The 19,907-nt window shown below is 37.0% G+C and overlaps 1 protein-coding gene across 1 annotated transcript in view; it reads left to right on the top strand.

Moving 5' to 3' along the window:
• Positions 1-19,907, top strand: part of LOC117328412 (E3 ubiquitin-protein ligase rnf213-alpha-like) — a 311,982-nt gene that overhangs the window by 262,581 nt on the left and 29,494 nt on the right. Inside the window, exons 74-76 of the mRNA XM_033885941.1 lie at positions 5,057-5,153; positions 18,157-18,191; positions 18,760-18,857. Of these exons, the coding sequence (XP_033741832.1) occupies positions 5,057-5,153; positions 18,157-18,191; positions 18,760-18,857 (230 nt within the window). The remainder of the gene's footprint in view (positions 1-5,056; positions 5,154-18,156; positions 18,192-18,759; positions 18,858-19,907) is intronic.

The following is a 19,907-nucleotide window of genomic DNA, read 5'->3' as shown; positions in this document are numbered from 1 at the left end:
GGATGGGATGTGGTATAGAGTTATCCAAGAGGAACAGGGATGGGATGTGAGAGTTACCCAGAAGGAACAGGGATGGGGATGTGGTATAGAGTTACCCAGGAGGAACAGGGATGGGTTGTGGCGTAGAGTTACCAAGGAGGAACAGTGATGGGATGTGGTATAGAGTTACCCACGAGGAACAGGGAAGGGGATGTGGTATAGAGTTACCCAGGAGTTGATATTGGGCCTGTAGCATGCTGGGGTGAAGGGCTACAAAGTTTGTTCAAATAAATGACCTTGACCTTCGTTCAAGGTCACAAGGGTCAAATAGGCTATAATCTTCAAACAACTTCTTCTCAATAACCAAGCGGCCCAGGGACTTGATATTGGAGCTTTAGCATGCCGGGGTGAAGGGCTACCAAGTTTGTTAAAATAAATGACCTTGACCTTCATTCAAGGTCACAGGGGTGAAATCAGCTTAAATCTGTAAACAATAATTTTTGCGATGGCCATGAGCCTCTGAGACCTGATAGTAGGCCAATAAAATGCTGGAATGAAGGACTAGAAAATTTATTAATATGAATAAACCTAGCTTACTATGATATTTGAATAAAGAGGTAATCAGCATAGTATCTGTAGAAATGACCTTAATCAACTTCAAAGTTGCTGTAGAGCCAGATGAGCGATACAGGCCCATTGGGCCTCTTGTTCCTGATTTGCAACACCACACCTCAACATGACCATTTCAGATAGTGTCTGGGGTTATAGCAGCTGTTAAAATTCATTAAGGCAGTTTACACTACTGGATGCATCACCATTAATGTCCCATGAAAATCCCATGAACACTAAGCCATTAACTTACCAATTAATATCACATTAAATTCCCATTAAAAGGTTAAAAAATAATGGGAATTAAATTCAACATTTTGTGAAAATCAACCATTAACTGCCCATTAATGGAACTAAAATTTAATGACCATGAACTCGCCCATTAACAATTTTTAATGAAAGGCTTAATGGGCATTAATTAGTCCCATTAAATGAAATTGTAATAGGCATTAAAATGCCCATGAATTCAGGTTTACTAAAATCAATGGCCATGAAATAAACAATTAATGGTCATTGATTGGCCATTAAAACGTCAAAAATTAAGGGCCCATTAACATTTGAAGCAAATTTAAATAAGTTAATGGGAAGTCAATGGCCATTAAATCGGATAGAAGAAAAAAAAATAATGTTCATTAAATCATATATCTGCCCATTAAAACTCCATTGTAAGCTTTAAATCACAGGTTAATGATACAGGCTACGATTGTCATATCATCATTCTTAACAGACAGATACACATGTTAAGATTACAGATTAATGTATAGCATTTGATTGTTATACAGATTACATACTTAATCAAAGTTGCAATTTTTTTGTCCATTCTTCTGAGTTATGTTGTAATATTACGTCTTACAGGGCTATCCTTGTAAAATAAGTAAACCAACCCAGGACTTGGTGTATTTTAGGCACATGCAAAAAATAATTGGAAATTCATCCATCATCATGGATATACAGCAATATATTGTTCTATATTTTGCCTTGAAATCCATGGCCAGAGGTCACGCAGGTTAATATTTTAAAAGAATAGCCTTGCGATACATTTGTATTGCATTCATCATTATTTGGAAGTGCTGTGAAGACAGTGTCAATATTTACATTCACATTTCACCGAAATAAACAGCTGTGTTGGATTGGAGGTACGGACAAAAGCCCCCCCGGACATTAGCCCCTAGGACAAAAGCCCCCCCGGACATTAGCCCCTTCACACTAATCAAAAAGTGGACAAAAGCCCCTTCATAAAAAAAAGTATATTTATTTTTTTTATTTTTTATGTTTTTATTTATTCATTTTTTTTAAAATTACAATATATGTTTTAGCAGTGGTTATATTAAGTGCTACATATATATGTAAGTGACTTCAGTCACCAGTGGCTTCTGCAATGTAAACAACCAGTTCGAAAAACAACTACTTGAACTGTTACATAAACAATAAGCTGTTACACAGGTGTTTGGTAGGTTTTTCATTGATTTTACTGTTACATAAACAATAAGCTGTTACACAGGTGTTTGGTAGGTTTTCAAACTTCAAGACATTTTGTTTTAAATGATAAGCTTTCCTGAAATGTTCAGCTTACTTAATAATATAAAGTTTGAACAAATAAATTATGATGTTTAACCACAGACATATAATGCAGCTCTGACATTGAACCAAGGACCTTCATTTTCCACACAATTATTCTCCAAATTTCAGAGATAAAAACAGCAGTTTATATACAGTTTTTGTTTTTCAAAAGTACAGATTTATATAAAGTATACCAGTTAAATTTATAATGAAGGGGCTTTTGTCCGGGGGGGCTAATGTCCGGGGGGGCTTTCGTCCGGAGGGGCTTTTGTCCTAGGGGCTAATGTCCGGGGGGGCTAATGTCCGGGGGGGCTTTTGTCCTACACTCGTTGGATTGGACAATGGTACTGGTTAAGATGTCCAACATTTTACCTCCAAGAACATTTGAGGTACTACGTGTTCGAGGACCAGTAACTGGGAGCATTAAGCAGATATTTGGTGTACACATGTATATCTGTTTTTCTCTAGATCTGGGAACTTGCGACTTTTTTTTCCAAAATCTGGTTACCGGTATGTCAGTTTATGATATGAAATTAACAATTAAGAGCTGATAATGAATGATACTAGGATTTGTCTGTCAATAGTATTTCTTTTTTGAATTTGTCTTAAAAAGTGAAAAAGCAGCTGGTCAGTTGCAATTTATTATATATATACAGTCAAACCTGCTCTAACGACCCCCTGTATATAACGACTGCCTGTCTATAACGACCGGTTTTAAGATTCCCCGTGAGATTTTACTATATAACGACCCTCTGTATAGCGACTTCTGTCGCCCATCTTCTGCTCTCGGCAGTCATCCCTCATAAAATCCCCGGAACATCGACCCTGGCTTGATTATACAAACAAAGGACCACCACAACCCTGGGCTGAGTATATAAACAAAAGACCCCTACCACCTGTTAGCCTATAATTACTGTAGCTGCCCTGGCCTGGGGCTCGGTAAGAGAGGAGTCGGGTCACCATGCGTGTCGGTACCATTACATTACAACTGTGCACAGGTGGCTTCATTTGACACGGTCAGTTAATTTTGTGATAACAACTAGGATACATCACTTCAATAACAAACACTGGTCATATCTGTCAACAAGATTTACTCACATGAAAGCCAATAATGCCTTTCTTAATCGTAGCTGTCGGTACTAGCGTTTGTACTGCCGCCATCTTTAATTAGTCAATACTAATAAAAAGTCGTAAACTGACACAAATATCCGGATTTCAATTTGGGTCAGAAAAATAATAATTTTGGTTTTAAGAAGTAAGACTATAACACAAAATAATTAGTAGTAACACAAATATAATTAATTTATTAATTATTGTGTATTCTTTTTCTTTATTTATGAAAGAAAGGGAGATAATTTGATAGATACATATAGCATTATTTCAGAACAAAATATTAAAAAAAAATTATCCATAAGACCATTTTGAGTTCTATTTTGTGTTTGGGTCCACAAATCATTAAATATTAAACCCTTCAGATTTATAAAGTTGATGCATTTATATAACTTCTGACTGGTCTTCTGAATACCCTGTTCAATGACAATTTATTTATGGCAGTTTTAAGTAAATTGGTTGGTGCAATAATTTTGACCTGTCTATAAAGGCAACCTGTCTATAGTGACCGTTTTTCGGCCTCTCCTTGGGCGGTCGCTATAGACAGGTTTGACTGTATATGTATATCGATAAATTAGACTATTTTTGTGTGGTTATAATTAGGGATAACAGGTCATTTCTTCACACTAATCCCAGGAATATGTCAGTTATAATCTGTTTAAATGAATAATGGCTCAAGAACCAATTAATGGCCATTATATTACCTTTAATTTCCATTTATAGCTAGCAGATATAAATACCTATGTTTTATAAGCAAATTATAGCATAACAATGCCCATTAAAATTGATTTAATGGCAATTGATTTAATTTCTGTATGTAATCAGAAATACAAAATACAATTAAGGGCCATTAATGTAACAGTCACAAATTTAATAGCCATTAAGTTAGATTTGATAGTAATCATATTCAATGAAACAATGGGCATTAACAAAAAAAAAGATTTTAATGACCATTAAGGTAAACACTGAATTTATTTCAAGGAATTAATGGCTATTAACATTGTAACTTATCAATACTAATGACCATTAATCAAATCTGCTACAGGAATTAAAGCCCATGATTATTAATTTAATGCCCATTTATTTATTTTTTATGTTGCATTCCGAGATTTAATGTTCATTTAATGGCCAAATAATATTTATTAATGGCATTTTCATGGGTACACATATGATCATTAAAAAAGTACAAACAAGTTTTCATGACATGCTTTAATGGGTTCATGGTTACTTAATGGGTTTTTAATGGTAAAACAATGGTATTTTAATGGTTGTTGCATCCAGTAGTGTTAAGTGAGTAAACACGTTCCAGTTGTTTTTGAGCATGGATAAATCGTACTTCCTCAGAGTAAGGGTTGGGGCACCTCACTCTGCAGCAAAATTACTCTAGGGCTTTTTACATTAATATGTCATTTGTAAGTCCCCTAAGAATTATAATCAATTATCAAAATTTTACTCTCTATTCGCAATATTGCTTCCTTATTGGCTCGGCTAGCTACAATACTTATTTGCTTAATTCATTAATGGCTGAGTCAACCTAAGGCAGTGTAAAATACCACAGCTGTTATAGCCCCTTAGCCCAAATGTAAATACCAGTAATAAACAATGGTCCAAGTTTATCGCACTTGTTTTTGTCTTTGTTCATAAATTCATATTTACACTCTAATATTATCATTTAGTTATTTTACCAGTAAAGTTTTGATGGTTTTTAGTTATTGTCCTATAGCTTAATACTGTGACATAACTTCTGCTCTGAATACATATGGTGATCATCATTAACCTTATTTTTTAACTTTTACAGAGGTCCTTTCTACCCACCATGCCACAGGATGACATGCCACAGGTCAGGGAGGCTCTATTAGCAGCCAGGACAGGCAATGAAAATCCTGTGCTTTATCGTAAGTTATCAAAGGAACAATTAAAGATAACATCTAAATTTCTGTTCCTTAATGTTAGTTAATGTAAATTATTGATTAGCAAGATGAAATTGAAGGATTGATAGAGTACATCATATGTAAGTATGTGGGATAGGATAATTCTACACCTGAGGGTAGAATTTTCTTATTCCTCATACCTAACATATGATGAGCTATTTTTCTCACACATTTTTAGCCTACCATCATCAGATGGGCTATTCAAATCGCCCTGCATCCATGGTCCGTCGTCCTTCCGTCCCCCGTCTGTCTGTCCGTAAACATTTCTTGTTATTGCTATTTTTCAGAAAGTACTAAAGGGATTTTCTCAAATTTCATATACAGTCTACCCTCATTATATCGCCACATTTCATCCGTGTCAATTATGGCGGTATAACGAGGGTGGCGTTAGATCGAATCATGAAAATTACATCAGTCAAAGATAATGTTGTACCAATATTTTAATAAATACACAATGAGTTAACATATAAGACACCATGGGATTGACAGACATTTCATAGCTTACAAATACACATTTACATATGTAATTTCTGGAAAAAGTCATTAATTTGCTTTTGTCTCATGCCATCTGTTACAATCAGTTGAATTTTATTGGAAATTACGCGGCACCGGATCCAGTCCAATTCGGTGGTTTTATCTGATGTTTCGAGAAATCTTACAATGATTTCCATAGCTGCCTTAGCTTCAGCAGCACTTGGTGGTACAGGTGGTTCATCGTCATCGTCCTAGTCATTTTGATTGTCATCGCCTAAAATTGTCACCGTGTCCACAATTCCGTCCTCCATCAAAGTTTCCAAAATGCCTGTCTGCTGTCAATATCAACAAATTTTCTCATTCAGTCGGAGGTCCGGGTTGAAATAGTCTTGTATTCTCGTCAGTAGTCTCGCGATGGTCACCTGAATAAGAACACTTATTGAGCAGAAATCAGTCGTGCTTTATTACAAATCAAACCATACCTATGTGTAGATGTCGGATATATAAACATCGATACATATATCTACCTCAGCGATAGAAACTCATTCAAGCGTATAACTAAGTTACCTGTAAAAAGGGAAATACCCTAATTCCAGAAATAGAACACTAAAGAGTTCCTTGATCGCAGAAAAAACGGACCAAGATGGCGATATCATCGAGGGTCATACATAGGGATTCAGGACGTTTGTATTGTTATGAATGTGGCAGATGGCGGTATGCGAGGGTTACTAACTTAACGAGGAAACTATGTAGAAATGGAAACCGCTCTAGGGGTGTAGGTGGCGGTATGCAAGGGTGGGGGTAGATTGGGATAGCGATAGGTCGAGGGTACAATGTATAGGTTAACCTTTGTTCCTAGATATGCATATTGCATTTTGAGACCAATCCGAAAACAACATGGCTCACAGGCAGCCATCTTGGATTTTGACAATTGAAGTTTGTTATTGCTCAGAAAGTGCTGAAGGGGTATTTCTCAAATTTCATATGTATGTTCCCGTTGGTGCCTAGTTATGCATATTGCTTTTTGGGACCAATCGGAAAACAACATGGCCGACAGGCAGCCATCTTGGATTTTGACAATTGAAGTTTGTTATCGTTATTTCTCAGAAAGTAATGAAGGGATCTTTCTCAAATTTCATGCACAGGTTCCCCTCTGTGCCTAGTTATGCATATTGCATTTTGAGACCAATCAGAAAACAACATGGCCGACAGGCAGCCATCTTGGATTTTGACAATTGAAGTTTGTTATCGCTATTTCTCAGAAAGTACTCAAGGGATCTTTCTCAAATTTCATATGTAGGTTCCCCTCAGTGCCTAGTTTTGCATATTGGGACCAATCCAAAAACAACATGGTCGACAGACAGCCATTTTCGCTAAATCTTACATTTTATATATAGGTTCCCCTTGTTTGAAAAGTACTAGCTATAGAGGGCTTTTTCTGAATTTACACAGATTAGTAAGACTTAGAGGAAGGGAAAAATAGAGAAAATATCAATCTGACATGGAACCTATGAAGATCATTCAATGGTGGGTGCCAAGATCCCTCTGGGATCTCTTGTTACTATTTCTTAGAAAGTACTGAAGGGATCTTTCTCAAATTTCATTTGTAGGTTCCCTTTGGTGCCTATTTGCATATTGCATTGTAAGACCAATCGGAATAAACATGGCCGACAGGTAGCCATCTTGGATTTTGACAAATGAAATTTGTTATCGCTATTTCTCACAATGTAGTGAAGGGATCTTTCACAAATTTCAGATATAGGTTCCTCTTGTTTGAAAAGTGCTGGAGGGATGTTTCTTAATTTGCACAGATTAGTAAGAGGAAGGTAATAATAGAGAAAAGATCAATCTTACATGGAACTTATAAAGATCATTCAATGGTGGGCGCCAAGATCCCTCTGGGATCTCTTGTTCAAACATAGCATAGAAGTGTCACCAGTAAAAGGCTCTGTATTTGATAGCTGATAAAGAAACTAAAAACTCTCACTGGTGACATTTGAGTAGGTTTCGATTGTAAAACAGCAACCTTAGTGATCATCGCCAAATTTCACTAGAATAAATCCATTTGGAACTCTTGGAAAATCAAAATATCGCTTATGTCAATGAATAATGATGAGTCAGGATGGGACCGGAAATGATTTTTCCCAAAAAACGCTTGGAACACACTAGACAATCTTGTCTCCTTCTGTGAGGTATTTATACTCCTGCAACAAAGTTACAAGGACTGATTAACCTATCTTCCTTGATTGATGAAGACCTGACATCTTTGGAAGAAAGATGTGTTTAGCAACATAAGACAAATAACCATTCTTTGCTAAAAAATCATAGGTAAGGAATCAAAGATACACCTGTCTGATCCCATCTGATGTGACCCTCCTTACAACATAGGGCCAGGAAACAACCTCTTCTTCCTGAAGCATCAGCAACCAAAAGTTACAGATCAGTACAGTACGGTTCTAGATGGTCTGCTGTTAAAGTCGGCCTTTATATATGTAACAATCTTTCCAATCTAGGATGATTTCCTACCTTAATCCCATCCAAGCTGAGCAGTATAAACGTAGCCTTGTAAAGTGCGAACATGGAGATTCTTTCCCAAAAAAATATACTCCATAAAATCAGCAGCTTGTGTATCTGTGGTAGGAAAGGGATCTAATCCTTTCTCTGATGCCCACTTGGAGTACAACTTCACTTTTGCATTGTATGTCCGATAAGTGCTAGATCTTCTAGCCTCAGCTGCTCTATATGCAACTGATTTTGAAAATCCCTCGTGGTATACTGTCTCCTGGCAACTTCCATGCACAACCTCAGCATGTTTGGGTACGGATGCAGCCTCCTGTTCTGATTTTGTCTGATAATGTCCTCCCTCTGAGGTAATCTGATTGGATGTTCTGTCAGGAGATCTAAGAGGTCTGGAAACCATGATTGCCTCTCCCGGAATGGTGCTATCAAGGTTAGTGTCACCTGTTCCTGTTGAACCTTTTTTGATTACTCGCGTAATCAGAGATATTGTGGGGTATGCATAAGCATACATTCCTCTCTAACTCTGACTTAGAGCATCGACAGCTAAGGCTTGGCTGTCTGGGACTGGAGACATGTACACTGGTAACTGATGGTTTAGCTTTGATGCAAACAGATCTATTTGTGGCTCTCCCCAAATATGAAATATCTGGTTCAGAACCTGTTTCTATAATGTCCACTGTCAGAATTATTTGCGACTTTCTGGACAATGCATCTGCTGTCAGAGGTTTAACCTGCCTGGTTCTATTTTCTCTGCTATGCAGAACTGAAGAATCCTTCATGTCAACATACATAGAGAAGGCTAGCGAGTGTGTTTCGCCCTGCTTGTTATGTAGGTCACCACCGTTGAATGGTCTGACTGTACCAGGATTTTCTTTCACTGAATCAGACATTGTATCTGCAAAGTAGCTAAATAAACTGCCTTTTGCTCCTTCCAATTGATTCTTTCATTCTCTGTATAGCTAGGATTACAGAAATTACCTTTACAAATACCCTTGGTCCGGATGCTATTCCAATGGAAGAGTTACAAACTGGTAGATTCCTCCTTGGAAGGCAAATCTTAGGTATTTCTGACTTTCCTTGTTAATAGGGATATGCAGATAGGCGTCTGTAAGATCTATAGACGCTGCCCAATCGCCCTTGTTTAAGGCTAGAATGATTGACCTCAAATTTTCCATCTTGAAATGTTGGTACCTTACGAACTGATTTAATGGTTTTTAATTTAGAATGGGCCTGAAACCCCCACTCTTCTTTGGGACAGCAAATATAATGTGTTGTAGAACTCTGGTTCTGGGTTGGAATCCAGCTTTATTATAGCCTTCTTTGCTAATAGAGACTCTACTTCTGTTATGAGAGTTTGAGCTTTTAGCTTGTTTGATGGAACACTGGTGAACCTTATAGTCTCTGACAAGGGCGGTGTGCGACTGAATTCTATCTTAATTGTATCCTTTTGAAACCACTCCCAAAATGAACTTGTCTGTAGTTATCTCCCTCCATGCTCTCACAAAATGGAGCAGTCTCCCTCTTACAGGGATGTCCTGAAAAGGAACTACTTGAGTAGGACTGAGGGTGTAAATCCTAGGGATTATAGGACTGACCTATATCCCTTTCTTTCTGAGAAGTTGATAGGACATTAAACAAATAAAACCAAACCAAACCTTTCTGAGTATCTCTACTGGCAGACTGAGAGACTGATCAATGGACACATAAGTATTATCCTTCTGGACATCAATAGGGTGCAAATCGCTCTTAACCGACTTACCTTTCTGTGTATGTTTCACATGATTAATATAGGTGGACACTGCCATATCAACCTCTGGTACCTTGACAGATTGTTCAAAATTTTGGTTAAGACCGTCTGTACTGAGCTCTATGTCTTGCTTTGAAAGAAGCAAACTTTGGAAATGACTTCTCCATCTCTGCCCATGCATTAAGCAGAAGGCCTTCTGCTGGCAGGGCAGGACCCGAGTCCTTGGGTGCATTAGGAAGACCCAAAAAGGTCTCGGCCAGCATAGAAGTTCTAACGTCCTTCTTTTCTTCCGTATCTTGGATGTGTAGCATGTTCTGCACCTCAGCAATCATTTTGTTCCAAGACTGTAGTACCACCTCTTTGTCCGAGATGTCCTCTCTGTCTGAACCCACACTAGACTGCGAGTTAAACTCTGCTATGTGCCCCATAGAATGGGAAATAGTTCTAGAAAACTGGGTAAAAGTATCTGTAGAAGGTTGATGTTCTTGTATCCAAGCTCGCTTACGAGTCAGTGAACCATTAAAAAAAACTGAGGCGTTAAAATCCTCCAAATCAAGAGTAGCCTCGACTCGATAAGTGCCACTGTTAGTGAGAGGAATGGGGTTACAAGCCCTGATAGCTTCCCTCACCATGCTACCTATATCGTTCTTTAAAGAACTAAGTTCTGTCTGCATGATATTCATGACTTCAGACTTTGAAATGCTCTTAGAGGCGCGAGATCTAGACGGAGATGTTGGCGATTACTTGCCGTGGTACTCTCGGTTGGTTTTTATGGAGGCGTTTACGCCTGCCATATTACAATCACCTACGAGTTGTGACGTCACAATCTCTCACTTTCATTTTCGTTATATTTCCTTTCACAGTTCATTTTGTAGTTTCTTTCGGTACATATATGATGTAGAACTATATATACATTGATGAAAACTATCAAGACTACAAATAAAGTGCTATTACATGAAAAAAGGTATATTCAGTATAAATTTCTCTTCGGCGGAAGCCCGGAATTTGAGACCTCTGGTGGTAATTTCTGTAACTAGGGGTAATGATTCGCTTATAATTAGTTCCAAGTATGAGGCACGTCATTGTAGTCCGTCATTCAAAGTAGATGTGCACAGAAATGTATTAACTATGCTGATAATGTTTTGAACATTTCAGGAATTATTTTGAATAAACAATAAGAATAATGTCTTGTAAATATCTACACCTTTTTTTTGCAAATCTACAGTCAAACCTCGATGATTCGAACTTCGTTGATTCGAATTTCTCGCTGTATCGAACTTTTTGCTTGGTCCCGAATTTTTCACTATATAACACTACTAACGAAACTATGTATGATTCGAATTTTTATAAATCGAAGTTTTCGATGTATCAAACTTTTTTCATGACCCGTTAGCTATGATATTATAGGTAATTGACATCTCATGATTCGAACAAAAAATTTACCTGTACTGACCACTGGACAGGTGTTTGTCGTGACCCCTGCGGCAAGATTTCACACCTCTCCCCCAAATGCCCTGACTGACAATAGGGATAACGATAGCGTGTGTTGTCACTCTCGGTCATGGGGTTAATTAATAATCAGACCAAATTGATAGATAAAAGGTGTATTTAGAAGCCATGACATTTAATCACTCCGGTAAAACATTTCGGTAGTCGTCTCTGATAATCTCCGCCGCCATTGAAATCAGCGGTCGGTGAGTAAATTTTACGGAACTGTAAAACAACCGGACCAATTTTAAACACAAACAATTAGCGATAGCTTCACTCATATTCAAAGTGTCACGTTTCAAACTTATACATAAATATCCAAGTAAATCGATTATTTGTCATTCAATCATGCATTCTCCAACCGATCGGCATTCCGTATTTTATATGCACATAACGTAAACGCACGTGTCTTTAGCAGAAAAGCCTAACGACTTACGTAAGTGTGCATTGTACTTCTTTTGCTTTATCTGTTAAACGCGATATAAGTGTTTTGTAACCGATACATATTTTGTTTAATTAATAAAATGCTTAGGTATGATTAATGAAAATAATTTTTATTTTGTTGTGTTTGAGGTATAAATTAACTAAACTTTTCGATGTGAGCCTGACAGGCGACGATCAACACGAAGACACTGAGGCCATGTAACGTTAACAGATATGGTCATTATCAAGACAACATCGATCTATTGTCAACCATGAATAATTCGAAGTCCCACTGTTTCGAAGTTTTTCTGTTAGTCCCTTGAACTTCGAAACATCGAAGTTTGACTGTATATTGAAAATACTGTTTGAAGGGAGATAACTGCGAGATTCTGACGTTACCTTGCAGAGGACACTTGTTTAACTACTAGAAATAAGGATGGCATAACAACCAAGCGCAAACAAATTCCTGATTTTCATAATACCCTCCAGGTTTTGGCTAACAACATTTCTTTTGTTTACAACTTGGTAGTTTGTTCACGAGATTTTATGAGATTTAGTCCGATATTTAGCGATCACGTGTTCCGTCTGTTTACGTGAGCGAGCACTCTGTCAAAATGGAAGCACGTGGACACGGGCTTCACACGAAGCATCAAAATGATGTTTGTCGCTAGAAATTAATATCTATCAACATGAATTAAAGGCAAGTTGCTTACAAAGTTTACATCTGTTTGTTGACTCACTGAAATAAGTGTTTGTTTATTTAGGACGAAACTGTTTACGATAAGTTGTTCAAGCCTGGCCAGACCACAATATCTACTGCGATTATAGTCCGAATTTTCTGACGATCTTGCTATATACTATATGCAAACTTTAATCAGCTTTAAGGCGATATCAACCCCAGAACCCTTCGGATTACTGCGATAACTGATCAAAGTCCCGGTGTTTCAAATCCATGAATTGGTATGTCGTGGTGGTCATTTGTGCTGTACTTTCGCCGACAGAGACAGAGACAATATACAGAATCTGGATTTCTGTGATAAGGTTTACTGCAGTAGCTACTCGCGCTCGTAATATATATGAAAATGCTAAATTATTATTGAACCAGCTTGTCTTATTTATATATTATTCAGCTCACGATTCAACCTTTTCAAATGTTTTCATGTAATATCTACATTTGTATGCACCAAGCTGTGAAATGTTTGTATTACATAGAATATTTAAACAATACAAAGTAATTGTAGATTAACAAAATGTATACCAATTGCATTTTAACCTATTAGTACAACTTTTTGTTGTTTTCATGTAATATAACTTTTTGTTGTTTTCATGTAAAGTGATAAATACATGTATATCTATTGTAATAGGGTTCCCTCCGGGGTGCGTCAATCCCGACCAGCGTCGGAGAGATAGATCCCAATTGTGTGATCGTATAGTTTGTTTTTACCGTTACTATCTCCCGACACCGGTCAGCGAACAAGTCCCCAGAGAGAACCTCGCCCACTAGCTGATTACAGGCAGCTATTAACCCAAGTTCGAAGGATGTGGCGGAGCAATTAATTAATGTCAACAAACACCGTGAATAAAGTTATCTATAGGTTTATTATAGAATGCAGATTAAAGATTATAGACCATACATATAAGCCTAAACAGAGCAAGTGTAAATTAGACAGAGCCTACAGCTAACATTCCCATAGTAAATTCTCCTACTTCCCCGCTAACACTGCAACAGCCCCACACCCTACGTATACACACCCTAAGTGCCCTAACGTGCGTACGCAATGTACGCATGCTGTTATCAGCACTGTGTGGCCACTGTTGTCAGTGCCTGGTAGAGAGGGTATCCTCTCCTGAGGAGTTGGCCGGTTATCCGGCCATGCAAGTCACCGTTTATCGCTGTGCAGTCCCTTTTTATACCCCAGCCCCCTGGTCCTACATGCAACGTGGCATACCCATTCCGATTGGCCAAATCCATGGCATATGCGCAGTGAGCGCGGAACGTCTTCCGGCAACTCACCAAGACCCGGTCAATCTCAAAGGTCAACACCAAGTTAACCCAGATTGCACCGCGGATCCAGATAGCAGCCAATACACAACCGGAAGCATACGCGGAATGTGTACAGCTCTATCATACCGGTGTTACAATAAAAAGGATGGTATAAATAAAGGGACCCACAGCGATAACAGTATCAACATTGATATATCTAATAGTAAGGCTAGTGACCTGTTTTCCCACACTATTGGCAATCGATATCAAATCCATATAATATAAGACTTTCTCAAATATCAATATTCCTCATAACTTTCAAAATAAATCTATATTTGCTTTTGAAATTTAATTAAAAATGTTTGATTTTCATGTCGCGAACATATCGCTTAAAATAATCATCAATCTCCTTATTGGTCTCCAGAAAGTGTGAAAATAAATGAAACTTGTTTGTCAATAATTCTATTTATTATGAATTCATGTATAACCATTTAGGTTTTTTTCCAATGTTGACCTTTAAAACTATATATATATATACAAGCAACAATCTGTGGGATGTCAAATATGGAAGGCTATAGCTGTTTCAGGATAAATTGCCAAAAATGCTTATAAGTACTGTTTCTTATCACTGATAACATATATTGGGTTTTCGACTATTATGTGTTATTACTACTTAAGTGTGAATTTTTTCGGCTTAAGTGATAATGTATTTCTTTGTACTTGTGTGCAACAGACATCGCGAGAGTTTAATTCTCGTACATATAATATTGACTCCTACAAAAAGAAGTTGAGTGATCATGAGTGGTTGACCTACGAGAGGCATTTTATCAAATCTCATATTGACCATACTGATTGCTCATGATCATATTTCATCCGGCCTAGTAAACTCTAGAAAAAACATCTTAATTTATGAAAGTAGCTAACTCATTTAATGTATGTGTAAAAATTAAGTATATATATATATTGTACAAAACCTCAAACTTCTAATATGGTAGATATGAAACATACATTTAGGCTGACTGCCTGATAATATAATACAATTTGTACAGAGTTTACAATCCTTTGACATTCAGCTCATAATATACACCATTATAATTTGATCTGTCGTCATGCGTCGGTCTTCTTCTTAAGACCAAGATATCGCAGAATGGTGTACAAAAGGTTCTTAAGCTGTTTTATCAAAATTGTTAATTTCATGGCCCCCTATGTGTCGCATTCTCCCTGGGGAGAGGATACATTTTACTATAGTTTATATAGGAAACTCATCACACATATTTTAGCATAATTTGTTTCATTTTCATTGGAAATTGGTTAGCACGTGGTTAGGGCAAACTTTTCTCAATGACATATTGTCAGAGAATGTCAAGGCCAACGACTTGTTATGGGTTCGAATGTCAAAAATAAAAATCTCAAATTGATTATTTTTTTCATTTCATATGAAAGAACATAGTCCACTGAAACAGAATGTGCATATTTTATTGTCATCAGATAAAAATAAGGCAGAAAGATATGGCACTTGGAAAAGAATCAAAGCTATTTTCTCCAGCCAAAATTAAAAAATAATCCAAAATTGCAGAATAAAGGTTTCTGCTCTTTTATCTATATACACATGAAGGCTTGATGTTTGGCGCATCGATAACGTATGGCTGGCTACAAATGTTATACTTATATTTGACCTTGACCTTCATTCAAGGTCACGGGGGTCAAATGATGAAAAAAATTCAAAGTTCTTTCAAAATTATTAATTTGGGTCACATTTTAAAGAATCGGCCCTTTTAAAGGTGTGTGCAATGTATCAAGGTCAAATAATCAAAATGACGCAGATATGGCACTTTTAAAAAGAAATTCCTACCAAAATGAAAAAATGACCCAAAACTGCACATACACATGAAGGCTGGATATTTGGCAAACAGATACATGTAACATGTGTGACTGGCTACAAATATTGAGTTTATCTCTCTGACCATGACCTTCATTCACATTTTAAAGAACAGGCTCTTATGAAGGTGTGTGCGAAGTTTCAAGGGCAAATTATTAAAAATGATGCAGACATGCCCTTTAAAGAATGTTTTCTTGCCAAAATTAAAAATTATCCATCAATTGCAATTCAATTGTTGGCTCAAAAGGGGTGTCCAGCAAGATTATGGAGTTGGGATCTGAATGGTTTCACAGATAAAACAAGAGGCCCAGAGGGCCTGTATCGCTCAATTGGTTTTATGAGATATGAAACAAGAATGATGCTTAAGTTAATTTGTCGCTGGTATTTCTATGTCAATATATCATAAGCATTTTATATGGGTACATGTACATTGGTTTATTGTTATTCTAAAAATGTCAATTTAGCGAAATTGACCTATTTTGGTCCCATCCTTCAGCCCCCGGGAGGTTTGTTTGTTTGTTTTGGTTTAACGTCCTATTAACAGCCAGGGTCATTTAAGGATGTGCCAGGTTTGGAGGTAGGGGAAAGCCGGAGTACCCGGAGAAAAACCACCGGCCTACGGTCAGTACCTGGCAACTGCCCACGTAGGTTTCGAACTCGCAACCCAGAGGTGGAAGGCTAGCGTTAAGGTGTCGGGACACCTTAACCACTCGGCCACCGCGGCCCCTCCCCCGGGAGGTTAACCCCAACATTCGTACAATTTTGAATACCCACCCCATAACCATGCTACCATGCAAATGTAGGTTTTATACCAAATTGTGCAATTAATCCATGAAATGAAATTGACTTTGGGTACAACCCCATAGGGATTGCTACCACACCAATGTGAGTTATATCCATAACTTAGTTTCAGAGAAACCAATTGACCCCTTTTGACCCTGCCCCCCAGGGGTCAACCCCACCATTTTTACAATTTTGAATCCCTACCCAAAATGATGCTACCAGTCAAGTATGAGCTATATCGATTGCTTAGTTTCAGAGAAGAAGTTATTTATGTCAATTAAGCCAAATTGACCAAGAGATGAACACAATCCTGATGTAAAAATAGGCCCAGGGTTCTTTCCCCACCCCAAGGGACTTATACAATCATATTGAATTGATATCAAATATGAAAGTTTTCTTCAATATTTTGCATGTAAAACGCTGTATATTTATATACAGTACCTATAGCTACTAGGCTATTATCTACATCTTGGTGGTAAATTAAAAAGCAACAAATCACAAATCACATTTTATTGTTAATATTGACATTGGATCTATTAAAATAGATGGAATTGATATCTAATTTTAAAATAATTGTCCTTAACAAATGAGGTCTTTGTTAAAAAAAAGTGTAATAACTTTTAAAAGCCGTCAATCTAATTTTGATATTATTCTAAGATCAAAATAGAAAGGAATAAACAATTTTGTTTACAAGATATTGAAAGACATTGCACACTTTCAACAAAAAAAGTAGCAGACACTCCCTGTATTTTCAATACATATCGTGTATTGTTATAACTTATCGAAATGCATATCATATTGTTTCGACATTTCTAATACCCAGGCCTATAAAATATAAGTTTGTTTTAAACACATAAATGCAAATTTTGAACTACTTAAATATAAAAGATGGTTTAAAGTATGAATGTTAATGACATGTACCTAAGTAGAAGTTGATTTGAAAAAATTTAAAATGTTTGACTTCTTAAGTAAAGGTTTGATTGAAATAAGAAATGTTTAACTACTTTTAGAAGTAGGTTTGAAACTTTAAGATGGTTAAAACCATTATGTATATCGGAACAGTCTAAACCATTACATTCATCAGGACTGTGAAAACCATTATGTCCGGTTGGTTTGACACACTTAAGTGGAAATGTTTAGTCATGTTGATATCAGTTTAATTTGTATTCTTGCTTTATTTCAAATACAGTGTATCTCCTTTTACATCTGACTAACGCCTCCTACAGGACTTTCAGTACTTTGATTCTATTTCGGGAGTCCCTCGCTATGAGAGACATATTTCTTGTCCCTTTACCAGGGTCCTCTCTATCAGAAGTCACGAAGACCTTTTACCAGGGTCAGACTCTTTGTTAGATCTCGGCATACCAGTTGAGTAGTGCTGCCAGTAAACTAGTGAAGGGACCAGTCATTGGCTGGATCCGAGGAGCAGCCTTTTTTTTCAGCAGGTACTTATAGAAAGAGTAATATAAGCCATATGTAGAAAGTTCAACAGCAAGTAAGTATAATATGAAGGAGATTAACGTAATCAGAAGCCTTGGCTAGGGAAAATGCTGCAGAAATGACCTGGATGAACTTAAAAGTTACTGTAGAGCCAGGTGAGTGATACAAGCCCATTGATCCTATTGTTAAGGTATTAGAATGATAATATAGAATCTTTGTTCTGTTTCAGGTTGTCCAAATGGTCATCCATACATAATTGGAGATGTAAGTTCTAATTTGTTAATCATATTTATGAGCAATGCCAGATACTATCGAATGAAAAAATATTTTTTATTTGCCTTCAAAGACTACTTATGGCATGTTATTACAATGGACATTTGGCCACAGGTTTGTCTCATTTGGTCCAATGGGCATAGAGTCATAACATTAATCCACCAGCTTCTTCAGGCAAAGTCCTTCAATATTTTGTAAAGAAATAACCTTCATTGATATTTAAGGTCACAATATGGGTAAACTTTGTTAAATCACTCAAATGACTTATTCTTTATAACCAAATGGCTATCAATCCTGATATTTGGTTAGTAGTTAGGGCCCATGAATGAGGCCAAACAACTTTGCAAAAATAAAAAATAAAAAATTGACTGATGTTACCCTGAAACACAAGGTGGCTTTAAAAACAAAATGTTTTACCGGTACTTTAAATTTCATGTTTAGGTTTCATGCATTCAAAACTGCTTCCTATAATAATTTCTGTTTAGAAAATTTAAGTTGTTTTTAGAAAGTAATGGGAATGTACATTAAATAGTGGTATTGTACACTTATCTGGTTTCAGTGTGGCAGAGCATACGTGCTGGGGAAGTGTAAAGAATGTGGACAAGACATTGGAGGTACACAACATAATCTCCTTGAGAGCAACGCAAAGGATGATGGGTAAATACATTATACACTGTGTATAAGATAGTGGGTAAATACATTTAGGGGATAGTATGTTGTTTTGAGTGGCTATACTGGCGATTAGAACATGAAATTTGGTTTGAACTCGAGACCGATAGGTCGAGAGTTTAAACCAAATTTCATGTTCTAATCGCCAGTATTGCCACGAAAAACAACGTACTATCCCCATTCTAACACTTTTACTATCGCATATATATTTAGAAACATTGATTTACAGCGCTACAAGTACGCTGTTAAGTACTCTGTGACCTCCGCTAGTGACGTGTCATACTGTGGCAGATTGACCAATCAGAGAGAAGCTATCAAAGTCGGTCAATTGGCCACGCCCATACTGGTGAGAGTTCGGTCTGTATGTTGATGAAGCAGTGTATTTGGATAGTTGTGAAAGTCCTGTTTCCGAAGATTTAAAGACAAATTTGGATTTACGCAGTATGCATAACGACATGTGCATTTCAACAAAGTCAGAGTTGATGTGTTTCTACGGGCTCAACCGTTACGTGAAGTTGTGTGCACTTGTTCCATTTCATTTCGGATTTTACTTGACCTTAGATGCCTACACACGGACGAAATGAACGTTTCAATCAATAAATGACGGTAAGAATGATGTTAACGATTTTTGTTGAATTTATTTAGTTAATTCATTCTATTCGATTTCTTCACTTTCGATTCCAATTCATGGGTCATCAATCATAAATGGTGCAGAGTGTTGAATTTCGCTACGAGTCAAACTTGACGCCATATTGTTTTGATTAGAAACGGGGCGTGGCTTAACACGATATGTCAGGGTTCTAACGCAGATTAGAAGTCAGTCCGCAACCAATCAAAACACGCGTTGCAAACGAATCGTGTTAGAATACATTATACACTGTGTACAGGATGATGGGTAAATACATTATACACTGTGTACAGGATGATGGGTAAATACATTATACACTGTGTACAGGATGATGGGTAAATACAGTATACACTGTACAGGATGATGGGTAAATACATTATACACTGTGTACAGGATGATGGGTAAATACA

The sequence above is a fragment of the Pecten maximus genome, chromosome 5 (assembly GCF_902652985.1).
Source record: "Pecten maximus chromosome 5, xPecMax1.1, whole genome shotgun sequence".
Classification (NCBI taxonomy): domain Eukaryota; kingdom Metazoa; phylum Mollusca; class Bivalvia; order Pectinida; family Pectinidae; genus Pecten; species Pecten maximus.
Note: the sequence above shows the minus strand (reverse complement) of the source record. Positions and strands in the feature narration are given on the sequence as shown.